The sequence below is a fragment of the Peromyscus californicus genome, unplaced genomic scaffold, assembly GCF_007827085.1.
Source record: "Peromyscus californicus insignis strain IS unplaced genomic scaffold, ASM782708v3 Scaffold_3__1_contigs__length_106647218, whole genome shotgun sequence".
NCBI classification, from domain to species: domain Eukaryota; kingdom Metazoa; phylum Chordata; class Mammalia; order Rodentia; family Cricetidae; genus Peromyscus; species Peromyscus californicus.
Window position 1 is genome coordinate 47376551 of NW_026294551.1, and position 23188 is coordinate 47399738.

General features: G+C 55.2%; 1 protein-coding gene across 4 annotated transcripts; it reads right to left on the minus strand.

The window, feature by feature from the left end:
- Myo1c (myosin IC) lies at positions 1-23156 on the minus strand. Of its 4 annotated transcripts, none has more exons than XM_052757595.1 (32): positions 23019-23156; positions 16169-16324; positions 15958-16073; positions 15325-15523; positions 15164-15244; positions 13559-13738; positions 13380-13478; positions 13060-13173; positions 12884-12955; positions 12417-12536; positions 12215-12297; positions 11922-12027; positions 11735-11815; positions 11387-11478; positions 8554-8648; positions 8425-8471; positions 8246-8326; positions 5639-5744; positions 5420-5537; positions 4765-4878; positions 4611-4687; positions 4234-4302; positions 4051-4135; positions 3789-3948; positions 3256-3339; positions 2632-2725; positions 2476-2531; positions 2208-2343; positions 2055-2125; positions 1871-1968; positions 1675-1774; positions 1-1318 (listed from the first exon to the last, which is right to left on the minus strand). In XM_052757595.1, the coding sequence occupies exons 1-32, from the start codon at positions 23091-23093 to the stop codon at positions 1292-1294; spliced, it is 3192 nt and encodes a 1063-aa protein (XP_052613555.1). In that variant the 5' UTR covers positions 23094-23156; the 3' UTR covers positions 1-1291. The 4 variants fall into 4 exon arrangements, with proteins under 4 accessions (XP_052613555.1, XP_052613557.1, XP_052613558.1 ...); XM_052757597.1 differs by lacking the exon at positions 23019-23156 and adding an exon at positions 22145-22358; XM_052757598.1 differs by lacking the exon at positions 23019-23156 and adding an exon at positions 22141-22358.
- Between the last annotated feature and the right edge of the window lie 32 nt (positions 23157-23188).

Genomic DNA, 23188 nt, shown 5'->3' on the forward strand with positions numbered 1-23188 from the left:
TTGGCAAACACATATTGCTTTATTTAGTGTTTCTCTGGATTGCAGAAGTGTCAGCAGTGGGCTGAGGACCCCAGAGGGAACAGAGGGAGCCGGGCAAACCCAAGGCCCTCTGAGGTGGAGAGAAGCAGCAGAAAGGGGTGACGGCCCTGCAGCTCCTCCAGGGCTAGCCCTGGCCCCATGCTCCCAGGTCACAGATGTGTCCAGGCCAGTAAAAACCCTACCATCCTGAAATTGGGTCCAAAGTGTGTGTGTGTGTGTGTGTGTGTGTGAGGAGGTTGTCATCCCAAGGCATAGACCCAGGCAGGAGACCCCCTCCCGTCTGGTGGCTCCCAAGGGTGATTGCTGGTCAGAGAGCCAGGTGCATACTTAAGACGTGACCCTTGCTTTATGGGTCTCCCTGGCCCTGGGAAAGGCAGTGAGGTGTGCTAAGGACACTGCTTCACTTCAGGATTTGGCCCAACCTGCTGCTAGGCAAGCCTTCCTTGTGTGGCTTGCCTGTCGCCAGCTCGGTGATTCCAGGGGCCTGGACTAGATGATTTCTCTGAAGTCTTCCAAACTCTAAGACTTTTTCCCCACTCCAGGATGCCCTCAGACTGAGGTGGAAATATTAAAACTTTTTTTTTTTTTTTTAATGCTGGGGATTGAACCCAGGGTCTCACACATGCTTAGCACCAGTTCTACCACTGGGCTCACCCCCAGCCCTAGAAAGGGCATTCTTAAGGCAGGAAGATGGGGTAAGGTGGTCTCAGGCCCCAGGTCTGAGGGGGCCACAAAAGGTGCAGGTGGGTGGGTGGACAGACAGACAGACAAGGTATCAAGGGAATAAGGAGAAGAGGCTTGGCCAGAGAAGAGGGCCCCACAGCCCAGCCCACCCAATCTTTTAGCTACATTCCTTGCCCTATTTGAGTCAAGAAAACACATCCAGTGTGTTTAGGGTAGGAAAATGGCTTTTTTAAAAAAATAGTTTCCTATAAAGCATCAAAAAAATCTCAGAGAAAACTTCAGTTAAAATTCCCTTCTCTCAGACATTTGGCATCAGCAGAGGGCTGGCCTGGTCTGCTCAGGCCCCTGCTTTTCTATTGCTGTGGCCCGGCCTGGCCCACTCCTGGGGTAGCTCCCTGGCCCCCCATCACCTCAAGAGAGGGTGAGCAGGAGGCAGGAGTTTGCAGGTGGGCTTTGGGGGTGTCCCTGGATCCCTGACTGGAAGCTCGAGTCTTTGGTAACTGGGAGGGGAGGAGGGAAGAAGCAAAGCATCGGGAGTCCGGAGGGGGGGGGTCCACTGGGGCCTTCATCACCGAGAATTCAGCCGAGGGGCCACCTAGTGGGGGGAAGCCTAGTGGTGAGCGGAGGAACTGCAGGTACTTAGAGGCTGGGGGAGAGAGACCTGTAGCAGGTCGTGGGGAGTTGAGGGGCCTTGGTACTGAACTTTTCCATTCCCACAGCAGTACCTACTGCTCTGGCCAGAGTGAACGTCCCCACATGTGCGTCCCTGCACCGTCCCCATAGTCCCCATTGCCCTCCTTATTATAACCCTTTTATGGCCACCAGAGGGGCCCAAGTGAGCCCCTCTCTCGCCTTCGTGGGCAGGCAACAGGGGAAAGGGGACACGTCCTCCGGGGAAGGCTTGGCCATCAATGGCTCTACCTTAGACCCAGGCCAGCAAGCCTCACTCACCACAGCCAGGTGGCCGTTCTTAGCCTTGGTGATGAGAAGCTCCGAGCCAGATGTGAAGTCAATGATGCCATCCCTGCCTGGCCCCCCTGCAAATGTGATGCTGGAGGCAAGGAAGAACGTGAAGACTTGCTCACAGAGACGGACCCCCTAGGCTGGGGCTTTCCCAGGGTCCACGAGCCACCCCAACGTGCTTCACCTGCCCTGGTTGATGTTGATATTGTTGACACGATCAGCACTGAGGGCCGTCTTGGTTAGTGTCTCAATCACATGGTCACTCTGCAGCACCACATCTCCCTGGTGAATGAGATGCAAAGAATGAGTGAAGCCCTGTTCAGGGCTAGAGGACCCTCCTCCACCTCCCCAAGTCCTAATGGGGGTACCTTTTGTTTATTGTCCTCACGCTGCACATGAAGCACAAATAGGCTGTCACTCAGGCTACTGACGGAGATTCCTGAGAGGGGAGGGCAGAGGTCAGGGAGCAGTGGTCAGAGCAGGGCTCCTCCCCACCCCTGCAGGCCTCAACTCGGGCTGACCCGTCAGGTTGGTATAGTCGATCCTCTGCTTGACTTTGGCATCTTCCACGATGACCACGGCACTGGGTGTGAGCAGCAGCTGCCGGGACCGAGGTTTGTAGCCCTTGCGGTCATATTTCACCACTGGCACAGCATACTAGAGACAGACACACAACAGTGTGAGGGCAGGGCGGGGGCTGAGGAGTTCCAGGGACAACTTCCTTGCCCATGGCTCTGGCCGCTGGGCAGAACACTGTGAGGGCTCTAGTTGTGACGGGTGGGTTCTTACCTGGATGGGCTCAGAGCCCAAGGCCTGAAGCACTCTGGGGCTGATCTCTTCAGTGCCTGTAACCAAGATGGGGAGAAGGAAGTCGGGTAAGGCCAGAAGGAGACAGGATGGTGCTGGAAGGCTCAAGGGATGAAAAGTGTGTGTGGGGGTGCTTACCAAGACGTGTGCTAATGAAGAGTCTGGGGACACTCTGGGGGTAATTGTCCTTCTTGCCCTTGAAAATCTCACTAGCCACAGCCTTTTGCTGCAGCTGATGAGACAAAAGGAATCAGTATCAACGGGCTGGGGACCATCTGGAGGGCGGACCCAACAGCTCCCTCATCTCTAGTGCCCTGCCACCAACATCCCATCAGCTCCTCCCTTCCTTACCCACTGTCCCCACCAAACAAGGCACAGAGCTCCCCAGGAGTTATGACAGGACTGTCCAGTTCCAGGCCTGATTTTGAAAATGATTCCTATCAGGCCCTCAGGCCTGAGACTGGGGTCCAGCTTAGAATCGTGTAGGTGGCCCACTGCTGCAACAGGTTATCTGAGCTGCGTGGGTCCTCCTCATCCAACACCATGTTGGTAAACACAAGGTACGTCAACCACTGACATAATCAGTGAGTGTAAAGCTGGGCCAATCAAGGCTCTTCTCCAAACTTTCTGCAGCCTCCACTGCCTATGAGAAGTCCAGTGAAGGGTCTGGCCTTCTTCTGAGGCTACAGTGTTGACCAGGCAAAGTGCCTGCTGTCCCCAGAGCCCCCACAACTAAGTACTTGCTGCCCGAGCTCCCCACACCTGCTGCTTCCACTCAGGGCTGATACTCCGGCAGTATTTCCACACCATGTTCTTCATGCACAGCTCCCGTAGCAGCTCTGAGGCCTAGGGAAAGAGTCGGGTCAGACATCTTTCCAGCCTGCTTCCGTTCCTACTGAAAACCCCCAACAGGCGCCTCAAGCCAGACAGCCCTTTGGAGTATTTTCTCCCTGGGGGAACTCATTTTCTCTTCTCTTTCTTTCTTTTCTTTTCTCTCTCTCTCTTTTTTTTTTTTTTTTTTTTTTTTTTTTTTGAGACAGGGTTTCTCTGCTGCTTTGGAGCCTGTCCTGGAACTTGCTCAAATTCAGATCCGCCTGTCTCTGTCTCCTGAGTGCTGGGATTAAAAGTATGTGCCACCACCACCCGGCTGGGAACTCATTTCATGGCCCGGCTCTACTTTCTCTCCCTGCTGAACCCTCCCTGGCCACCTCTCTGGAGACATGATAAGGACACCCCCTCGCCCCTGCTAAGTGCTGTGATCGATGTCCCTAACTCAGTATGGAGAGCCCACAGACCTCTCTCAGGGCAGGTGGGGGTGTGGGCCAGGAGGTGTCCAGGACATTCCGGGGTAGTTGCCGCCTCAGGTTAAGTAAAAATGACGTGCGCACGTGGTCCAGGTAGAAGGCATTCTCAGGGCAGCGGGGTGCGTGGCGTAAGATGAAGCCACGGATGAGTCTGGGGGTGGGCAGCCCAGACACAGCTGGGGTGAGAAACCTGACAACAGATCCCCACATTCACCTTCATCTGTAGTCCCCCTCACGGCATCCCAGCACTCACCGACGGATAGTTTGCGCTGCCCACTTCCTCTTGGCTGCCTTTCTCCGGCCCAGTGTGCCACGCCACCATGACTGGATACAGATGGCTGTGGATACCACATATGGCTGACCTCTGTCTTCTCACTATGGCGGCCCATCCATCCCCTAGACCCTGCCCCTCCAAAAGACCCCTGGGACCCCACACCTGATCGCTTCACTCGGAGGAATTTCTGCCGCCAATGAAAGCCCCTCCAGGCTGCCTGGATCTGGGTGGCTGTGGTTGGGGAAGAAAATTAATTGTCAGGGCTCAGCACCCCTAGGTGAGGCCTGGCATGGTCAGTGGTATGAGTTAAGTTGAGGAAGGAAGGGTCTGTGAGAGGCAAGTCAATGAAAGACAGCGGGTGAGTGTGGGGCTGGGCTTGGACTGGGGAGGCTGGTGGCCTTTCTTTGCTGGGGGTGGGAAAGGAGGAAGACAGCTGAATAAGGGTGGGCAGGTTTCCTGGGGGAAAAAAAAAGCCCAAAGGCAGTCATTTCCATTCCCCAAGACCCCCATGGGACAGCAAGGGTGAGTCTCTCTCTCACCTAGGCTCTGCCGTCGGACCTCCAGGGAGTCCTCTGTGGCAAACAGCGTCTTGGGGAATCGGATGAAGATCTTAGTTCTGGGAGGGAAAGCCGTGATCAGCCTCTGGGTACCAGCTCCTTCATCCTCCAGGCCCCGGGAACAGGCCCCACTCACCGGCCCATTTTGTACTCTTCTGGCTTGTAGCCCAGGTGTTTGACCAGCACTGCCACCCCATCCTGGGGCCGTCCTGCCCACGTGGGCCACGTCTCTGGACACAGTGACTTGTACCTGGGAATGGGGAGAGCAGGCATGTACGTACTCAGGCGAGCCCAAGCCAGTGCCCACTCTGGAGGTCCCTTCTGCTCTGCTGGGTGTCTATAGGTGCTTTCACTCACTGGTAGATGGCACACATGCCTGAGGGTCCCCATTTTAAAGGTGGGGGACTGAAGCATTCCCATCTACCTAAGGCAGAGATGGGATTCATATGCTGGTTGGCTCAGGTCCTTTCCTCTGAATAACTACAAAACCACAACATCCTGAGTTCCCGTCACCAGTCTCTGGTGGCAGCCTGTCAATGTGCTCCTCCTGTGCCCCTCACCAGGGGCTTCAGGAGGGTGGGGTTGTGTGTGTGTGTACCTTGTGTCTTCTTTTCCAAGACTAACATCAGGCCCATAGCATAAAAATGGTTCCTGGCCTGGATCCCATTGCAGCTGAGGGCCTCTGAACCCTCGTATCTGAACTAGAGCTATGAATGCCCCTCCTTCCTCGCCGTTCCAGGAGGTTCTGATCCTCCCACCTCACCCCTCCGCGGTGGGCCGACCCCACCCACCTCTGTAGGAAAGCCTCGTATTTGCGTCGATAGGCGAAGCCAGCTCTACGCACGCGCAGATTCTCCATCAGGCCCAGGTACTTCACCTGGTGTCGGATAAGCACCTCATCAAATCGACCTGAGAGGAAGACAGCGAAGGTGGGTCCTCGGGCTGTCACTGAAAGGCAGGGTCGCCAGCCAAGAGGCACAGCTCACTGCTCCCGGGGCCAGGGAACCTACCAGGCTGCTTGGCATCATTTGGCTTGATGCAGCGGATATAGGCAGGCTCCTTAGACTTCAGGATCTCCACGAGCTGCAGGAGGCTCATCTTGAACTGTGTGGCGACCTGGTGAGCCAAGGGGGTGTGTAGGTTGGCTGGGGCTGGGCGGAGGCCACTCATGCCTGCATACACCGCCCCTCTTCCTCCCATCACTCCTGCCTCAGGACAGAGAGGGCCAGACTCCACCTTAGTTCCTTTTAGCTCATTAGAGACCTCAGCTTCTCTAACCCAGCTCTCTTTGCAATGCCGCACGCCCCCTCCTCTTCCCCGCCCCCCCCCCCCCCCCTTTCCTTCTTCCTAGTAGCGAAGAACTAAGTCAGGGCCTTAGGCTCATTAGGACAGAATCTCGCCACTGAGGTACCCTTCCCCCCTTATTTTTGAGATAATTGATCAGTCTGAGGTAAAGTGTACTGGGGAAGATCTTGGAAATGACCCCAAAGGGAGATGGTGTCGGTGGGAGGCAGCGGGAGAGGAAGGCAGTCCAAGCAGACGGAGAAGTGTTCCACCGGAGAGAGTAGACTTTATCTTTAGGGAAACAGCCAATGAGGAATTTGGAGTCAGGGAGCAGCAATGGGATGTGTATGTCTGATTATTTCTGCAGCATTTGTGTGGAGGATGGATTGGGAGGGGTTGGTGGGGAGCTAGGAAACTAGGGAAGAGGTTACTTGACTGGCTCATAGGACTGACCTGGACCAGTGGTTACAGGGGCAAAGGAGAGGGAGTTGAGAGTATTTAGGCCACAGAAATCCACATCACCCAACTGGAGAAGTCCCTGGCCCGAGGGACTGGGTGGAGAGTGATTCCTTCTCAAGTCAGGGAAAGAAGAGCAAGGGGCTTGGCCACCAAAGGTCCACTTGGGGCCATCGCTGGGTACGGAAGCCAGAGACATGCTACAGAGCATGGGTACAGAGCGTGTGCAGGAGTCCCGAGTAGGGAGATACTGGCTTGTTGTGGAATATTGCTTTAACTATGTAAAGGTGTGTTACATTGCTTTATGTTGCAGACTATTGCTTTAACTATGTAAAGATGTGTTACATTTGTTTACGTTGCAGAATATTCCTTTAACTATGTAAAAGTGTGTTACATTGGTTTATGTTGCAGAGTATTACTTTAACTATGTAAAGGTGTGTTACATTGAATTACATTGCAGAATATTCCTTTAACTATGTAAAAGTGTGTTACATTGGTTTACGCTGCATTTGTTTAACATGTAAAGATGTGTTGCTTTGCCTGCCTGAACGGCCAATAGGTAGGCAGAGGAGGGATACGCAGGGCTGGCGGGCAGAGAGAATAAGTAGGAGTACTCTAGGCTCCAAGAGAGAAAGAGAGGGAGATGCCTGCGGTCAGCTAGCCAGCCAGGCAGCTACCAGCCAGCCAGACACTGAGGAAGCAGTGAGAATAGAACGTGCAGAATGAAAGAAAGGTAAAAAGTCCCGAGGCAAAATGTGGATGAAGAGGATCAGGTTAAACTAAGTTACAAGAGCTAGCAAGAAATGAGCCTAAGCTAAGGCCGAGCGTTCATAACTAATGATAAGTCTCTGTAGTGATGGGAGCTGGTGGGCAGCCCAAAGAAAGTCTGCTACACTGGCTGGAAGAGGCGGCGGCTCCGGCAGAAGCTGGAAGGACCGAGTCAGGATAGCAGAAGCAGGGTCCTGAATGGGCACCACAATGTCTCTGTGAGCCAGCTGGAAGTACCCCGGTCCTCTCTCCCTCCTGACCTGGAGCTGTGAGGACCTCTTCTGGCTCAGCCCAATAGCTGCACCTCTGGTCTCAGCTGGCTGAAGGTCCCCTGCATCTGGCACCACTGGCCACATCTGCTTTTTCCAGCTCCTCCTCCACTAAATTGTTCTTTACAACTGTCTAGCTTTCCTTGGCCTCTGTGTGGATGTGGATGGTGGACACACAGGTATGCTGCCTACAGAGCCCTCCTACAGGTCTACTTGACAAGCAGTTACTCATTCTCTCGCCTCAAATGCTGCCTTTGCCTTGGAGCCTTCCCAGATGCCTACCTCCCCCCTGCAGGAAGTTCACTTCCTCTTTATGGTTCCCAAAGCACCCATACACCTGGCTGTGAGAGCATCTATTTGTTTGATTCCTCAGAGCTGAGAGATGTCTGCTGACTAGGTGGATACACACAAGTGCCCACGCAGGCTGGGGTACCATGGGTACCCATACAGAGAGAAGCAGGCAGGCATACAACAGTCTACATACAGAGAAAGCTGGACACTTAGAAAGACAAGGGCTAGCGAGGTGGCTCAGTGGCCAGTCTGACATCCCCAGTTTGATCCTGGAGACACATGCCGTGGAAAGAGAGAACTGACTCCAATAAGTTGTCTTCTGAACTCTACTCACACCACGGCACATGCACCACCACCCCCACATACATACACAAATAAATAAATGTAATAAAACATTGGAGGAAAAAAATAGGCAAAGACTGTCATGAGAGCAGACACCCATGTACGTGCACACGGGTGTAAACACGCTCACGGTCACAGTGCCTGCCATCTGGGCTCTGGTCTGTGCTCAGGCACACACACACCACTCCAATGTCATAATCTCCACACCGTCTCTGGTCGCTTCTTGTCACTGAGCTCATTCCTGTCAAAGCACTGGCTCATGATGGGGTTCATCGAGCTGCACATGGTCTGTGAGGCAGAAGAGGGGTCAGGGCTGAGCACAGAGCCGGAGATGCTCCCGAACTGTGGGTACCCAACCCACCGCAGCCCGCCTGTGTCTTCCTCACCTCCTTCAGGTTCCGGAAGAGAAGGTCATTGTTTTTATCCAGAAACCCTGCCAGGGGAAAAGAGACGAAGGGTGAGGGAGTACCCCCCCCATCCCCCGGCCTCATGGGACCCAGCCCCAGGATCCTCACCAGTGACACTGTAGGTCACCTCTCCAGCATAATGAAGAAGGCGGAACTCCCCGCGACCTAGCGATTTCCTGGTCTTCTGGTCAGCGAGCTTGTGCCTGAGGGTGACAGGGAGAGGAAGCTACCATGTCTGACCTGGGGCATGTCCCGTCCCTGCCTGTTGACAAAGCTTTAGGAGCCATCCAGGAAGGAGCCGGCAGGCCCTGGGCTGTCCCACAGATTGCATACTACGTGGTAGACTGTGCAGGCCTGAGGCCTGTTGCAGAGTTCACAGAAGCTCAGAACAGTAGACAAACTTGCCTAGAGGCCAGCCTAGCTCCAGGAGGAGGAACTTGGGCTTAGGCATGCCAGGCAGTCCAGGCATAGGGCTAAGTTCATTGCCTCTGGCCTCTGCCCAGCTGTTTAGAGGGTGGTAGAGCTGTCCTCTCCATTTTCAGAATGGAATCTGTCCCAAGAGATTATTTAAATTCTAAACATGCTTGTACCCTCTAGCCCATTTTTTACTTTGAAGAACTATTCTGAGCAACTACCCAGAGATGCAGGTGAAAATTGAAAGCCTAAAGAAGAATGTGGTGGCCTTGCTCTCACATCACAAACCTGGAGGGTGAGCTTCTGGGTAGCTCAGTGGTAGGATGCTTGCCTAGCATGTGTGAAGCCCTAGGTTCCATCGTTAATACCAGGAAAAAACAAAAACAAAAACCCAGTGGGGTGGTGGTGGCACATGCCTGTAAAGCAGAGGCAGGCACATGTCTGTGAGTTCAAGGCAAACCTGGTCTACATAGCGAGTTCCAGGATGGCCAGGGCTACAGAGAGAAACCCTGTCTCAAAAAACCCAAACAACCGGTGCACAACTTTAATCCCAGCACTCAGGAGGCAGAGGCAGGTGGATCTTTGTGAGTTTGAGGCCAGCCTGGTCTACAGAGTGAGTTCCAGGACAGCTAGGGCAACATGAAACCCTGTCTCAAAAACAAAAACAAACAAACCAAAAACAAACCCCCGGAGAGGCTCACTGGGGCCCTCAAGGCAGGGTGAGAGCTGCAAAGTCCCATGGGTCATAGCCCTCGAAGGACATATTTTGAAGAAATTTTTCCACTTGATACAGGAAAAACCCTAGAACATAACATTATCCTGAGCCTCATGCACAGTAAGTTCTTGACTTTGGAAAAAAAATGTATAGGAACAGGCAGGAAGGAAATGCCTGGGATTGTTAACAATGATGACCTCTGGGTAACAGGGTCACAAGAGGCTTTGCACACATTCCAACTCTCTCTAATGAGCAGCATTTTTGTAATTATGCGAATTTTATTGTTCGGTATGATGGTGCATGCCTGTAACCCTAGCACTCCGGAAGCAGAGGAAAATAGGATCAGGAGTTCAAGGTCATCCTTTACAGTGAGTTCCAGGCCAGACTGGGCAACATGAGACCCTGTCTCAAAAAATCTAAACCAAGCCGGGTGGCAGTGGCACACACCTTTTTTCCCAGCACTCGGGAGGCAGAGCCAGGCAGATCTCTGAGTTTGAGGCCAGCCTGGTCTACAGAGTGAGTTCAAGGACAGCCAGGGCTACACAGAGAAACTTTGAAGAGAGAGACTAACCAATACCACCAGATACAGCGGTGAAAGCCTTTAAGCCCGACGCTCCAAAGGCAGAAGCAGGTAGATCTCTAAGTTCCAGGTCACCCAGGGCTACAATGATATTTTGCCTCAAAACAATAGTCCCCCTGCCCTCCCCCCAAAATCCCTTCAAATGTTTTGCCTGCTTCCTCCTCCTTCTTCTTCTTTTTTTTTTTTTAGTTTTTCAATTCAGGGTTTCTCTGTGTAGCCTTGTCTGTCCTCATTCTATAGACCAGGATGGCCTTGAACTCACAGAGCTCTGTCTGCCTCTGCTGTCCCAGTGCTGAGATTAAAGACATGCACCACTACCACCGCTGGGCTTTCTTCCTTCCTTCCTTTCAAATAGGATTTCACATTATAGCACAAGTTGGCTTCAAACTTGCAGCAATCCCCATCAAGCACAAGCAGAAACAATTTTTCATGTACTTGGTTTTTTTGTTGTTGTTGTTGAGCAGGGTCTCTCTATGTAGCCCTGGCTGGCCTAGAACTTGCTCTGTAGACCAGGCTGGCCTGGAACTACTCACAGAGATCTGCCTGCCTCTTCTCTGAAGTGCTGAATTAAAGGCATACATTTCATGCTTGGCTTCAGGTACTGTTCAACAAACAATGCTCATGACTGTTGAGTCCAAAAGCCTTGGGACATTCATCCCAAGCTCTACAGTCTAAATAGATAACATAACCCTGACCAAATGAGTGAATCTTTCTGAGTTTTGGTAAGATACAACACAAGAAGCATCCTTATGGGATTCTGTAAAGTAGGCAGTAAGGGGTACCCAGTTTGTGTGCTGAGCTTCCCCACTTTACAGAGAGTCCTTTTGTCTTTTGTTTTGTTTGTAGACAGGATCTCAGGTGGCCTGGAATTTGCTATGTAGCCAAGATGGCTTTGATCCTGAGGCCTCCTCCTCCCAAGTGTAGGGCATTCCTCATATAGAAAGTAATTTACAAATGAGGGAGCTTATAAAAACAAACAACTTAGCAAGTTTCATTCTCAGAAAAGGAGGAAGGTCCAACAGTGGCCTTTCGTAACTGTCAACATCACCGCTTTCTCCGGTGATTAACTGGTGGCTGGTGGCTTGGTTTGGGCGCTGGGGACCCAAAAGGAGTCCTGGGCATGCTGGGTATGCTTTCTACCACTGAGCTATGCCTTCAGCCTCACAGCTGGTGTCGCCACTATGGAGGGACCCCCAGCTGAACCTGAGCCCCCGCCCCAGCAGCACACTCACGTCAGGAAGTGGGGGTGGTGCTTGACAGTGTCCTCCAGCTTCTCCAGGAAGGTCAGGTCTGTGGCCTCCCCAGGACGCAGACACTCTTCATCCTGCAGAGCACAGGATGAGGTGAGGGATTTATTGGAAAGGAGGAGATAAAGAGGCCAACATGTAAGAAGTCAGAGGCACAGGAGAAAGGGGCAGAGCTTAGGGAGCCCTGACAGAGAGCCTGCAGCCCGGACCAGTACCTCACCTTACCCTACCTAACCCCACACTCTGACCCAGCCTGCAGACACACTTGGGACAGAAAGGAGGGAGGTTTCCAGGCTGTCTCCCACCATGAGGCTAGAAGAGCAGAGGATGTACCAAGATGGAGATGATGCCCTTGAACTTCTCCTCTACCAGGTCACAGATGATCTTGTTGTTGAAATACTGGACAGGTTCCCACTGCACAGAATGAGAAGGGCATCGATCACCAGGTCCCCCACTCTCTCCTGGGAGCCCCAGTGCCTCGCTTCCCATGACATGCCGGGTACCCCAGGCATGCACGTACCGCAATACCCTCTGCCTCGTATTCCTCCTGCTCAGACTTGAGTGTCAGCTCGATGAAGAGCTGCTGCAGCTTCTCGTTGCAGTAGTTGATGCAGAACTGCTCAAAGCTGAGGGACAGTGGAATAACCCGCAGTAGTGCCGGGGACAGGGAATGGATGGGAGCAGGTACAAGCAGCAGGGCTAAGAGACGCCAAGCAGGGCCATGGCTGGGAATGAGAGGCAGGGCACAGAGGAGAGGGCCAGAACACAGACACTGGCAGACAGACTGGCAAGGGTTAAAAGTGCAGGACTGACCTGTTATGCTGAAAGACTTCAAAGCCGTAAATATCCAGGAGCCCAAGAACGGTGGTGCTCCGCCAGCTGGGACTCTCGGCATCCTAAGGCCAGCCAGTCAGCAGACAGCATGGGTCCTCATGGTCTGCCCCAGCTCCCGGCTACAGGCCTCCCTGCCCACCCTCCCTGCCTTCCTTGGAAGCAGCATGGACCGAGTACTCACCTTAGAGGCCAGTGACCTGTTGATCTTTCTGACCAGCCAGGAGAAAGTGCGGCTGTACACAGCCTTGGCGAGAGCGTCCCTTGCGTACGCAGCCTGTTCAAGGTTCAGTGGGCTCAGGAGCTGCCATAGAGGATAAAACAGGAGATGAACGCCACAGACACCCTTCTGTCCTACCTCCCCTCAGACCCAGGCATCCGATAAAGGAGTCCTTACCACCCTGCCTCCCTAACTCCATTAAACCAGAGAGTGGCGGTGCTATTTAGGACACCATAGGGAAGCTGTTATAGGGTCTCATTCTTGGAGGTGGGAGCCCTGGCCAGCTAGCTCACTGTACCTCTCTAAGCCACCTGCATTATGCCCCTCTGGCACTACTGAAGACCCTGAGTAGACCAGCAGAGAGGAACAAAAGGATGAGGCTCTCTAGGACGGCCCACCTCTCCTGTTTCTGTGGCCAGTCTGAGTCTTACCTCTTCCCCCTTGGCGATGATCTTCCTGTGAGTCAGGGCTTCCCTCAGCATTGTGCCTTCCACGCCAAGGAGCTGCCGGGGGGGTGGGGGGGGGGGGAGTGCGGGTGGGCACAGTGAGGGGCTGGTTTCTCTCACCTCAGCTGCCCCTGTCCTTACCCTCTGCCTGCCACACTCACCCTAGTCAGATACTTGAGTTGGTTCTCAGTAGTGACCTGGGCATTACTTTCCTCGTCCGCAGCAAAGTGGATGTTGCCCAAATGCAGGACGCTGGCCACGATGCTTAGCAAGTCCTGAGGTGGCAACAGGGGCATGTGGTGGTTATGAGGTCAGGGAGGTCAGGGCTGCCCATGAGGACCAGTAGGAGATGCTCAGATTCAGCAGGGGATGGTTGGTAAAGCACTCGGGAGGGGAAGGGAACTCCAGGTAGAAATGGGTTCCAAAAGAAGTGGGTGAATTTGGGGTGGGAGGGGAGGAGGGTCCACAGAAGAGCCCTAACCTCCACTTCATCCTCAGTGAAGTCAATGACTGACAGGGCCTTCCTGACGACCTTCCAGTCACTCTTGTCGTTGATGGAGGAGACTTTGGCACACTGGCCCTGGAGAAAGAGCACAGCTGGCAGCCGGCACTGGCGCTGTGCCCCCCAGGTGGCACCCACCCTGCCGGCTAACTACTCACCTTCACCAGGTACAAGTAGCTCTGGGGGTTCCGTTCCAAGCCCAGACGACGAAGAGTCTCCTCCTCACCCCCCTCCAGTAGCTGGTAGAAGACGTGGAAGTTCCGCTCCCCATGATTCTGGTGTACCACTCGTGACTTTTCCAGGAGGTAACTGAGGATGTGGCCTCCCACAGGGGCACCCTGTGGGTAGGGTGGGGAACAGGGATGGTCAGCTCGGTCAGGAGAAAGGACTCATCTTCCCCTTCTCTCCTGCAGTAGACCTGGGCTCTAACTCGAGCTCTGCTACTAGATAAGTGGGCTCAGGCACCCACTCTGGCCTCAGTTTCTTCATTTAAGAAATGGAGACACAGCATAGTGGTTAAGTGACCTGTTCTCACCTCTGTCAGCACACACACGTGTGGTGCACACACAGATTTAAAGAGAGAGAGAGAGAGAGAGATTCAACTCTATCCACTTCCAAGTCATACTTGTATGCCTGCCAGGCATTGCAAATTTAACAAGCCTGACCGTGCATTCCAGCTTTTCCCTCTCCCACACGAACTCCGGCTCGTGCCCTCCCATCTTGATCAGTGGCAGCTCTGCAGTGCAAGTTCTTCAGGAGGGAAGGCTGCAGTCCTCCCGGGAAACTTTTTCCCACCTACTTCCTATATCCAAACAAGCAGCCAATCCTGCTGCTTTAACCTTGAAAACACCCAGAATCCAACCTCTGCTCTTCACCTCCGTGACTACCACCCCGATTTGAGGCGCTCATCTGTCACCTACATTATTACATCAGCCTCCCAACCGGTTTCCCGGCTTGGCTGGGTTCCTCTATCATCTACTCCCAACAAAGGCTAGAATGACCTTTTCAGTAGGGAAGTTGCATCATGACAGGCTACTATTCAAAACCCTCTCATAATTTCTTTTCACTTAGCTGAAAAAAAATTTTTTTTGCAGGGCTCTCTTTGAGCATAGCATTCCATGTAGCCTGTGTTCTTAATATGATTTAACGTCCTTGTTTTAATTCCCACACTGAGGCAGGGGGAAAAAAAAATCTTTGCAAAGACCTAAGAGACCCTGGCTGTCTGCTCCTGTTTTCCTGGTACCTTGCTTCCTCCTGCAGCTTCTGGCTTCACTGTAGTCTTTAAACACACTAAAAACTCCACCTCTGCAAAGCCTTGGACCTCACGTCTACCTGGCCTCATTGCCCCAGGCATCCGCTACGCTTGCTCCCCACTCCCAACGAGTCATTTCCGAAATGCCACCCCCGAGTGAGGACTTCCCCATCTGCCTTAGAACTGCAGACCCAGGTGTGGCAGTGCTACTCAGGAAGATGAGGCAGGACAATCGGGAGTTTAAGAGCAGTCTGGATTACAAACTGAGACTATCTCATTAAAAAAAAGAAAAAATTACAGCAGCACCCACCTTTACCTAATTTTATTTACTGCTAAGTTATTATGTTTCTGTTTATCACCTATCAGTCCAGGAGACAAGATCCGTTTGATTTCACTGCTCTAACAGTAGCCCCCGAAGAGTGCCTGGCACACAGTAAGTCCTCAACAAATACCGAACCTCCTGAATGGCACACCCGACCCCCTCCTAATGCTTCAACACACCCACAGGTACCTTGAAGTCAAACTGCACGTCCATGTACTTCCCGAACCGGCTGGAGTTATCATTTCGGAGAGTCTTGGCATTTCCAAAGGCCTGGGAGTGGATGGAAATGTGAGAGAAGCTGACGTTTTCTTTTTATTCTACCCTCTCCTCAGATGCTGCCATCCCCTCACCTCCAGCACAGGGTTGCTCTGCAGCAGCCGGTCCCGCACGGCACCACCCCGCTCAGGGGCTGGGCAGGTCTCCGCATAGAACTGTAGTAGTCTCTTGGTGGCCTCTGTCTTTCCTGCCCCACTCTCTCCAGAAATCATCACTGCCTGGTCCCGCCGCTCAGTACGAAGCGCCCGGTACACGGTGTCAGCCACTGCAAACCTGGGGCAGAGGTTTGCCAAGAGTTCGCAGGGTGAGGGAGGGCCACCTATATCTGATTGGACCACTCTTATAAAATGTGGGGGCGGACCTGCACAGCTGAGGATGGGGGCCAAGTTCACTATCACATGGAAGTCTGAAAGGATCACTCTGGGTGGGGTGCTAGCCAGGTGCAGCATGTTAAAACAGTTAAAGGAATAAGTCACGAGTGGGCACTGGGGTTGGGAGCCGAGGGTCCTGGAGGACAGAACCCAGAGACTCATCTATGAGAACTGAGGTGACTCTGGGGTAAGCAATCATGGGATTCCTCAAGCTGTGAAGGGTGAGTCAGTCACCCAAGGCAGGGGTTAAGAATCATTTCAGAGTGGGGGTTGGGTGGGGTCATCTTGCATGACGATAGGGGAGGTCACTCCTGGAAAGGTGAGGGAATCACTCACAGGTGGGGTGGCACTTCATAGAAACTGACTCCACGGTAACGTTCCATATGCTGTCTGCTGTAGATCTGTAGGTCTCGGTAGGGGTTGATGGAGACCAGGACAGGGCCGATGTAGGTCTGGGGGAGGGAGAATGGTCAGCAGCTTGTCCTGAAGGCTCCTGGTGCCTCCTTCACCCCAGGTCTGTTGCCCCAGCACCACCCATTGTTCTCACATAAATGAGGTTCTCCCGGAATCGCCTCCGCAGGTTCTCAATGAAGGCCGCCTCACTGGTGAAGTTCTCCAGCAGAACAAAGTCCTGCACCCCCACCCGGTCCCGGGCGGTCAAGGCGCTCTCCATGGTCACCCGCACCCCGTCACTGCCCAGGGCCTGTGGAGAACCAGCCACGAGACAAAGTCAGAGTCTGCAGGTTAAGGCAAGGCCACGTCTCCAACCCCGCCTGCAGAATGTGGAAGGCAGGGACATTTGGCTACAGAACACGTTAGGGACATACGATTGGGTCACACAGCACACATGGGCCATGCACAAAGCCCACAGGAGCACCAGGGATCCAGCAGACACAGAACGAGTGCATGGAATTCAGAGAGGCGTAGTTTTGTGTGGAGAAAGGTGGGTCATGAGAATGAGCTCCTGAGAACGGAGTAAAGAATGCTGTGTTGACCTTGGACAAATCTCCTTTCTCAGGGCTGCTTTCCTCCTCAGGGAAGAGGAGTGAGTTAGTTCAGGTGACCTCAAATCCCTCAGCTATGTGTTACAGGTGCTTTGGAGGACAATAGTTCAGGGTGAATTCTGCAGACAGAGACAGGCCTTTTCTCCTGCTCCCACCGACCCCAACCCCCCAGGGTAGAGCTGCTTAGAGACCAAGCAAGAGCTCATCTCCCAGGAGAGGGTTTCCCCGTGGGCCACCACCCCAGCTGGACTTAACACCCACTCCAGAAGGGGGGTGGCCTGCCCTCCCTCAGCTGGAGCCACTCCCTCTACTCCAGCTGCTAGGCTCCCCACACAGTTCCTCCCCGGTTGAGAAGCCTCAGGAGGTGGGGGGGTTCTACCAGGGGAAAACCCAGCTGCCACCCAAGGGTGGGGCAGGTAGAGGCTTAGCTAGACCCTCATGCCGTGTCCGTGTCCGGGGATGAGGTTTCCCTTTACAGAGGGTCTGCAGGTTCCAGAAAGAGCTAAGGGTCAATGAAGAGGAAGGTATTGGGTGCAGCTCTAAGTCCCAGGGAGGTCACTAAGTCTCCCCCGACCCTAGCTGACCAGGAGCTCTCTGTTCCTCGGTCACCCCTAAGAGCCTGGGGCCTGCTTCCCTCACACCTGCCCACCACTCACCCACCCAGCCCGAAGCTGCTGCCAAAACCACGGCCGCAGCCACCGCCCCCTTGTCCTCGGGTGAGGAGTCTCAGCCATCACCAGGGGCGACCCGCATGGCCCTGGGTCCGAGCGTTCTGCAGCCTTCTCCGCCTCGGCCTCCTGCCCTAGCAACTTTCAGGGACGTTTTCCACCGAAATTCCTGGGCCGCGCCTGATTCCTGGCTAGCCCAGGAGGCGCTGCGGGCCACCGAGCGACACCCAGGACCCCCATCCCGCCCTGGCCCCTGCTCACCGACGCCCGGTAGCGCATCCTGCCCGCCCTGGCGCCCCGCTCCGCTGCCCGCGCTCTCGGTCCGGGCTCGGTCGCGGCGTCAGCGAGGGAGGGGCCGGCCCGCCCCCCCGCACCGCCCCTCGCAGGCCCCGCGGCTTCAGGGGCTCGGAGCCTCGACCCCCGGGGGTCCCTCTGCAGCCGGCCGAGCCCGGGCTGGGTGGGAGGGGGCCGCGGGACCTAAGAGGGGGCGCGCGAGGGGCGGGGCCTCCTGCGTGCCGCGGGGCTCCGCCTGAGTCAGGTTTTCCAGGAGGAACGTCGTTAGTTCCAGGGTGGGGCCCGGAACCCGCGCGGCCGCCGCGTCTACACGGCCCCGGAACTCACTTCCGGGCTCGTGTCTACAACACGGGGCCGGACACCCCGCGCGAGACCAGGGCTGAAGCCCGTGGGTCACCGAGGAAGCAGGATTTCCCTCCCCACCCCCAACCTCGAGTCCCGGGAAAGTTAAAAATAGAACGAAATGTCCAAATACGGCCGGCGCGCCTGGACAGGCGGAGCCTCTGTGCGGGACACTGTCCACCCCCATACCCACTCCGGGAGGACCAGCTCCATTCTTTAAACCCCTAGGAAAAAAAAAAATTGTTTGAGGCACAGTCCCACTACCTGGCCCAAGCTGGCCTGGAACTCAAGAAAGAGCCTCCTGCCTCAGCCTCCCGGGTGCTGAGATTACAAACCTGTGCCAGGATGCCCGGGGAGAAAATCTCTGGAAAGGTCTCCTGCTCAGCAAAGAACACAAGCCCTAGGGCCAGGGACAGCAGCAGGGTGCGAGCCCTTTTTTGCACAGCATGCCCCCCCCCCCCCCCCATAGAAGCCTGAGTTTCCTGGGTGGACAGCCACCTTCTGACTTCCTTGCATTTGCAGCCAATACCTTTATGCTCCATCCTCAACATCCTTCTTCGGACTCAGTGCCCCAAGGGCTCCTCTCATCTCTCTTCTTTCTGGTCCCTCTAGATCCCCCCATTCTCTCTACCCAGGCCATCAGCTGTCTCCCCAGTCCAGCTTCCAGCTGGCTCTCTGAAGGCACCAGCCCCTTTTAGGTCGGAGCTGTGTGGAGTGGGTGTGCGGGTGGACTCTGGCTCAGTTGCCACCACTTGTGGCATATTGATGTCTAAGGGGGAAAAAAAAAAAGATCAAGTCCCTTAACTTCTTAGGAGACAGACGGTTCATCTTTAAAATGAGGCTACGACCTGCCAGAAGAATTGTTGGGTTGACTGAAATGAAGCACTAAGGCACCACCGCCCAAGCCTTCAACACCACTACCCTCTTCCTCTTTCTCCCAGCCACGCTCTTTCTATACACATGCTTGGGGGTGAGTCCACTCTTCTTGTCTAGTGGGGAAAGCCCCCCCCCCCGCCCCGCGCGTGCGCCTCTATCTGTCACTTGCAAAGGGTTCTCAAGTGCCTTATCTGTTTCTCGCCCGATGTTAAGAACCTGAAGCATATACCGAGGATACAGACTTGTTCTAGGGAGGAAAGGCAGAGTAAGGACCCCAAAGCGCCAAAGCGCCCCACCCCTTGGACGGGGACTCCCTGGGGAGAAGGTGCGCCTGCGACAGGTGCTGGCTGCAGCCTCGAGGGGAAAGATGGTTCATTACTTCACGAACAACAGCTCAGGCTGAGCCACAACCCGGGGGTGGGGGAGGCGTGAGGCGCCAGCTGGGAAATGGGGCCCTTTGGAGCGGGCCAGGGGAATGGGTGCCGCAGGTGGAAGCTGGGTGAAAAACAGGGCAGGGGGAGCGCCCTCTACGACGCCCCGGCTTTAAAAGCATGGAGAGGATACGACTTTCAGCCCACCCGAGAGCATTAGAAGACTTAGGGCGGGAGAGTTTGGAGTACCCAGCAAGAGCTGGGCTCCTTCCCCTCCCCCTGCGGCGGCCTCAGGGAGCTGCCGCTCCGGCCAGTGGAGTCTGGGTGGGAGGGGCGGGGTGGAGGAGGAGGGGCTTCGGGGCCGCAGTGCCCGCCCCGCCCCGCCCCGCCCCGCCCCGCCCCGCCGCGTCAAGCGGCTGGAATGAGGGGAATCCGCGTGCGGAGGGGTCCGGCGGGCTTCACCCGTCCCGAGCGGCGCAGCCGCATTCCTGGGATGCCCGCTGGCGCCCCCGCAGCCACCGCCCCGCATCGGAAGGAGGGCGCGTCGCCGCCGCCCTGTGGGCCTGGGGCCAGCCACAGTCCGGGCAACCTCTCCTGGCCTGCTCCACCTCTCTGGACAGAAGCGTGAGTCCAGAGAGGGGAAGTGAAGTGGGGAACCGAGGGTGGGAGGGACACCGCCATGCCAGGCGCTTCCTGCGTTCTGAGCTTATGTCGTTCCGTCGGTGCCCGGCGCCACACCATGAGTTCTGTGTTATTATTATATTTTAGAAGGGGGAACTGAGACTAGGTAGGTGAGATGCCTTGTTCAAGATTTCGACACTTCTAAGACGGATGGAACCGGAACCCAGGACCCCTAATACTACGGCTGGGCTGCCTCGATCCCTCCCAACAGTTAACAGGACTGCGTTGACAGTTTTCCTCAGGGACCTAGGACAGGGACCTGTGTCCTATGATTACTGATGTATATGCTTTAGGGGTGGCAGCTGGGGAACAGGTGACAGCCACTGGGCCTCACAGCATGGCCCTGCGCTTAAGGTTGGCTGCAGGCTGGAGTATACCGTATACCAGTGAGTGACCCAAGACTTATTCTGGAAAAGCACCTCTGGTCTCCTCCCACCTGGGCAGAGGTGTACTGGAACTACAGGGAATGGGATTGACATTCTGGGCCATTCAATGGCCCTTACCTAGTGTTTCCAAGCCTGATCTCTGGTGGAGTAAAGAGCTGTGAGCAGCCCCAAATGCTCCCCCAACCCCCAGGGCTGGAGAAACTGCTTTGAACAACCCTAAACTGACTTCCACTGAGGCAAACATGGCCTCTTGGAGCAGGGGAAACAAAATCCCAGCCTGCCTGGTAGCTCAGTGCTGGGCACAAGGCAGACACTCTTGTTCTGTCCCACTATATAACCTAGGCTGACCTGGGACACAACAGTCTCTTGCCTCAGCCTCCCTAGTGCTGAGACTACAAAAGTACACTCCCACACCTGGCTTATTTTAGATTCTCGAATCCACTTTAGGTCTGGGCCCAGGTTGCCCCATCAGGGAGTGTTAGAGGCTTCGGGGAATTGTGAGGGGAATGAGGACAGGCAGGGATGGGGGAGGGTTTTACTCACAGGGCCCAACACTCTAGCTCCAGAACCATGGATCTTTGGTCCGCCAGAGACCTTTATCTGTGAGTCCAGCAAAAGTTAACAGAGCACTTTGCCACTAACAGTTTTCACATTCACTGTCCTCCCAGAGAGTGAGGGCAGCATCTCCAGCTGGTAATCATGACCTGACATTCAAGGCCGGTCCCCCTCCCTCCATCCCTTACACCAGTCACCACCTCCTAAAACCTCCTTCCTGCCTCTCCATCCTGCTCCTCTTCTGGACCAACACAACAGCCTTCTAACTGCTCTTCCTGTCTTCCTCCCACCAATCAAAGCTCCAGTATTGGCCTGTGGCATTTACAAATGCAAATCTGACAGTCAACATCTCAGGTTGACGGAAGGGAGGTTGGTAGAGCACAGCTCCCCACGTGCAAAGCCTGCCCGTACTCACACTCACTGCTTCTTGTCAAGCCCTTGCAAACGTGCTCAGTTTACTCCACTGCTCCTGTATGAATCTGTGACCACACAGATAGTCCCCTCCAGTCCCTTCTTTCTCCACACTTTCCCCACTACCACACACAGTCAAGAGGTGCTGCCAACCACCAACCACACGGAACTGCATGCGTCTGTGGCTTTGCACCTGCAGCTTCCTTGGCCCAGCTCACTCGACCTCCCCACCTCATTTAGTCATCCCCGAAGAATCAGCTCAGACATCACCTTCTTCATAGCTCCTTCCTAATTTCCCCTAACACACAGCCTCCTCATCGTCTGTTTCCTTGTCAGACTCTGCTGGGAGACTTCTCCGGTCTTAGGCAAGCACTCAGCCAGGCACTCGCTGGAGATTCAATAACCCCAGTGGTGGGCGCCTGCATGAATGAATGAATCTCAGAGGCCAGGAGTGTGAGCAAGAGGCTGGCGCGTGCCGGAACTGAATAAAACAGTGGGCCAGCCATTCATTCTCCCATTCATCTCTGAGCCCCGCACCCGCCTCATTTCCACAAACGGCTCGCAGGGATCACTAGCACGCCTGGGCTCCGGGGGCGAAGGACGGGAAGGGGCGGGGCTCGGCCAGTTTCTCCGGAACCCAGAGCAGGGGCAGGGAGGGCTGCGGGAGTGGCCCAAAGGGAGCACCGGGAGCCTGGATCCTGCGCCCGCGCTTTACCCGCGAGCGTCCCCGAGAGTCTGATCCCCAGTGCCTCCGGGTCCTGGGATCCTGCACCAGTTGGGCTGAGCGGATCTTGTCTCAGCAACACCCGGCCGAGACAGCACGACCACAGCTCTGGCCGCTGAAGGCGCCCAGCCGCCTGCCCCTTCCTCCGGCCAGCTGGCCGACGGAGGCCACCCGGGACCCTGTGGCCGCTTCCCTTCCCACGCGTACCCACCGGCTCGGCTCTTCGGGTGTTCGGGCGGGGGCTGGGCTGAACGGTGTGGCCGCCTCGGGAGTCCGCGGCCCCGGCACGCTCTCCCCGCCCAGGGCCCGCTAGGGGCCGGGCCGTCGCCTATCGTCATCCCCCGCAAGGCCCAGACTCAGGCGCGCGCGCGCGCGCGCCCCTGGGCCCCGCCCCGTGTTGGTGGCCCTCCCCAGGGCCCGAGCCGGCACCCGCCAAGGCTTGGTGCTGCACTTCTCTACCAACCCGCAGGACGAGACGCGTCATAGTTACACTCGCGCGCGCGCGCACACACACACATTCCTCCGGTAGAAGACCAGACTCACGCTGTAGTGCTCGGTGGGCGAGAACACCAGATGCGGTTCTCCGTCCCCAAACGAACTAGACCCTCATTCCACTACCTTGAGTGCTAGGCCAGTCCTTCCCCATTTCTGATTTTCTCTCTGCCTTCACCAACCTTCTCGTTCCATGCCGCTTGAGTTGGGCAGTGCCAGTTCTGTGTGCCCGGCAGGGAAAGGGAAGACACTAGTTGTACTGTGCGCCCGCAACTTTTATATGTACTCGTCTTTAGGCGTTAGAGCACTGTCATCTTGCTATCTATGTTGAGTTTCCAGCTAAGCCCATTTAGGTTCAGGGAGCTGGCGGAGGAATTCAAACCCAAACCTCCGCTTTGAAAAAATTCCTTCTAGTAGCCCACAATTCCTTATCCCTTCTTCCCACTTACTCCTTCTAATAGTTTCTGTCCCCATCAAAGATCAGAACAGGTCCTCACTGCTCATCCCTTTCCAGATGGATGTACTAGAGGCTGCCCGGTCCAGGAGAGACCCTACCACCATTCCCCCCAGCCCACAGTATCATCCCAGCTTACAAGTTTGCATGGCCTGTGGGGATGGACCACGCGGATGATCTCCCCTGTTGGTATCAGTTCGACTTGAAGTGCCATTCCGCTGTGTGGAGCCAGCCTGCAGAACGCAGAAACTGCCCAGCGTCCCACTGGTTCACACTGGGATGGCCAGTTGGTTCTGCTTCAACTCCAGC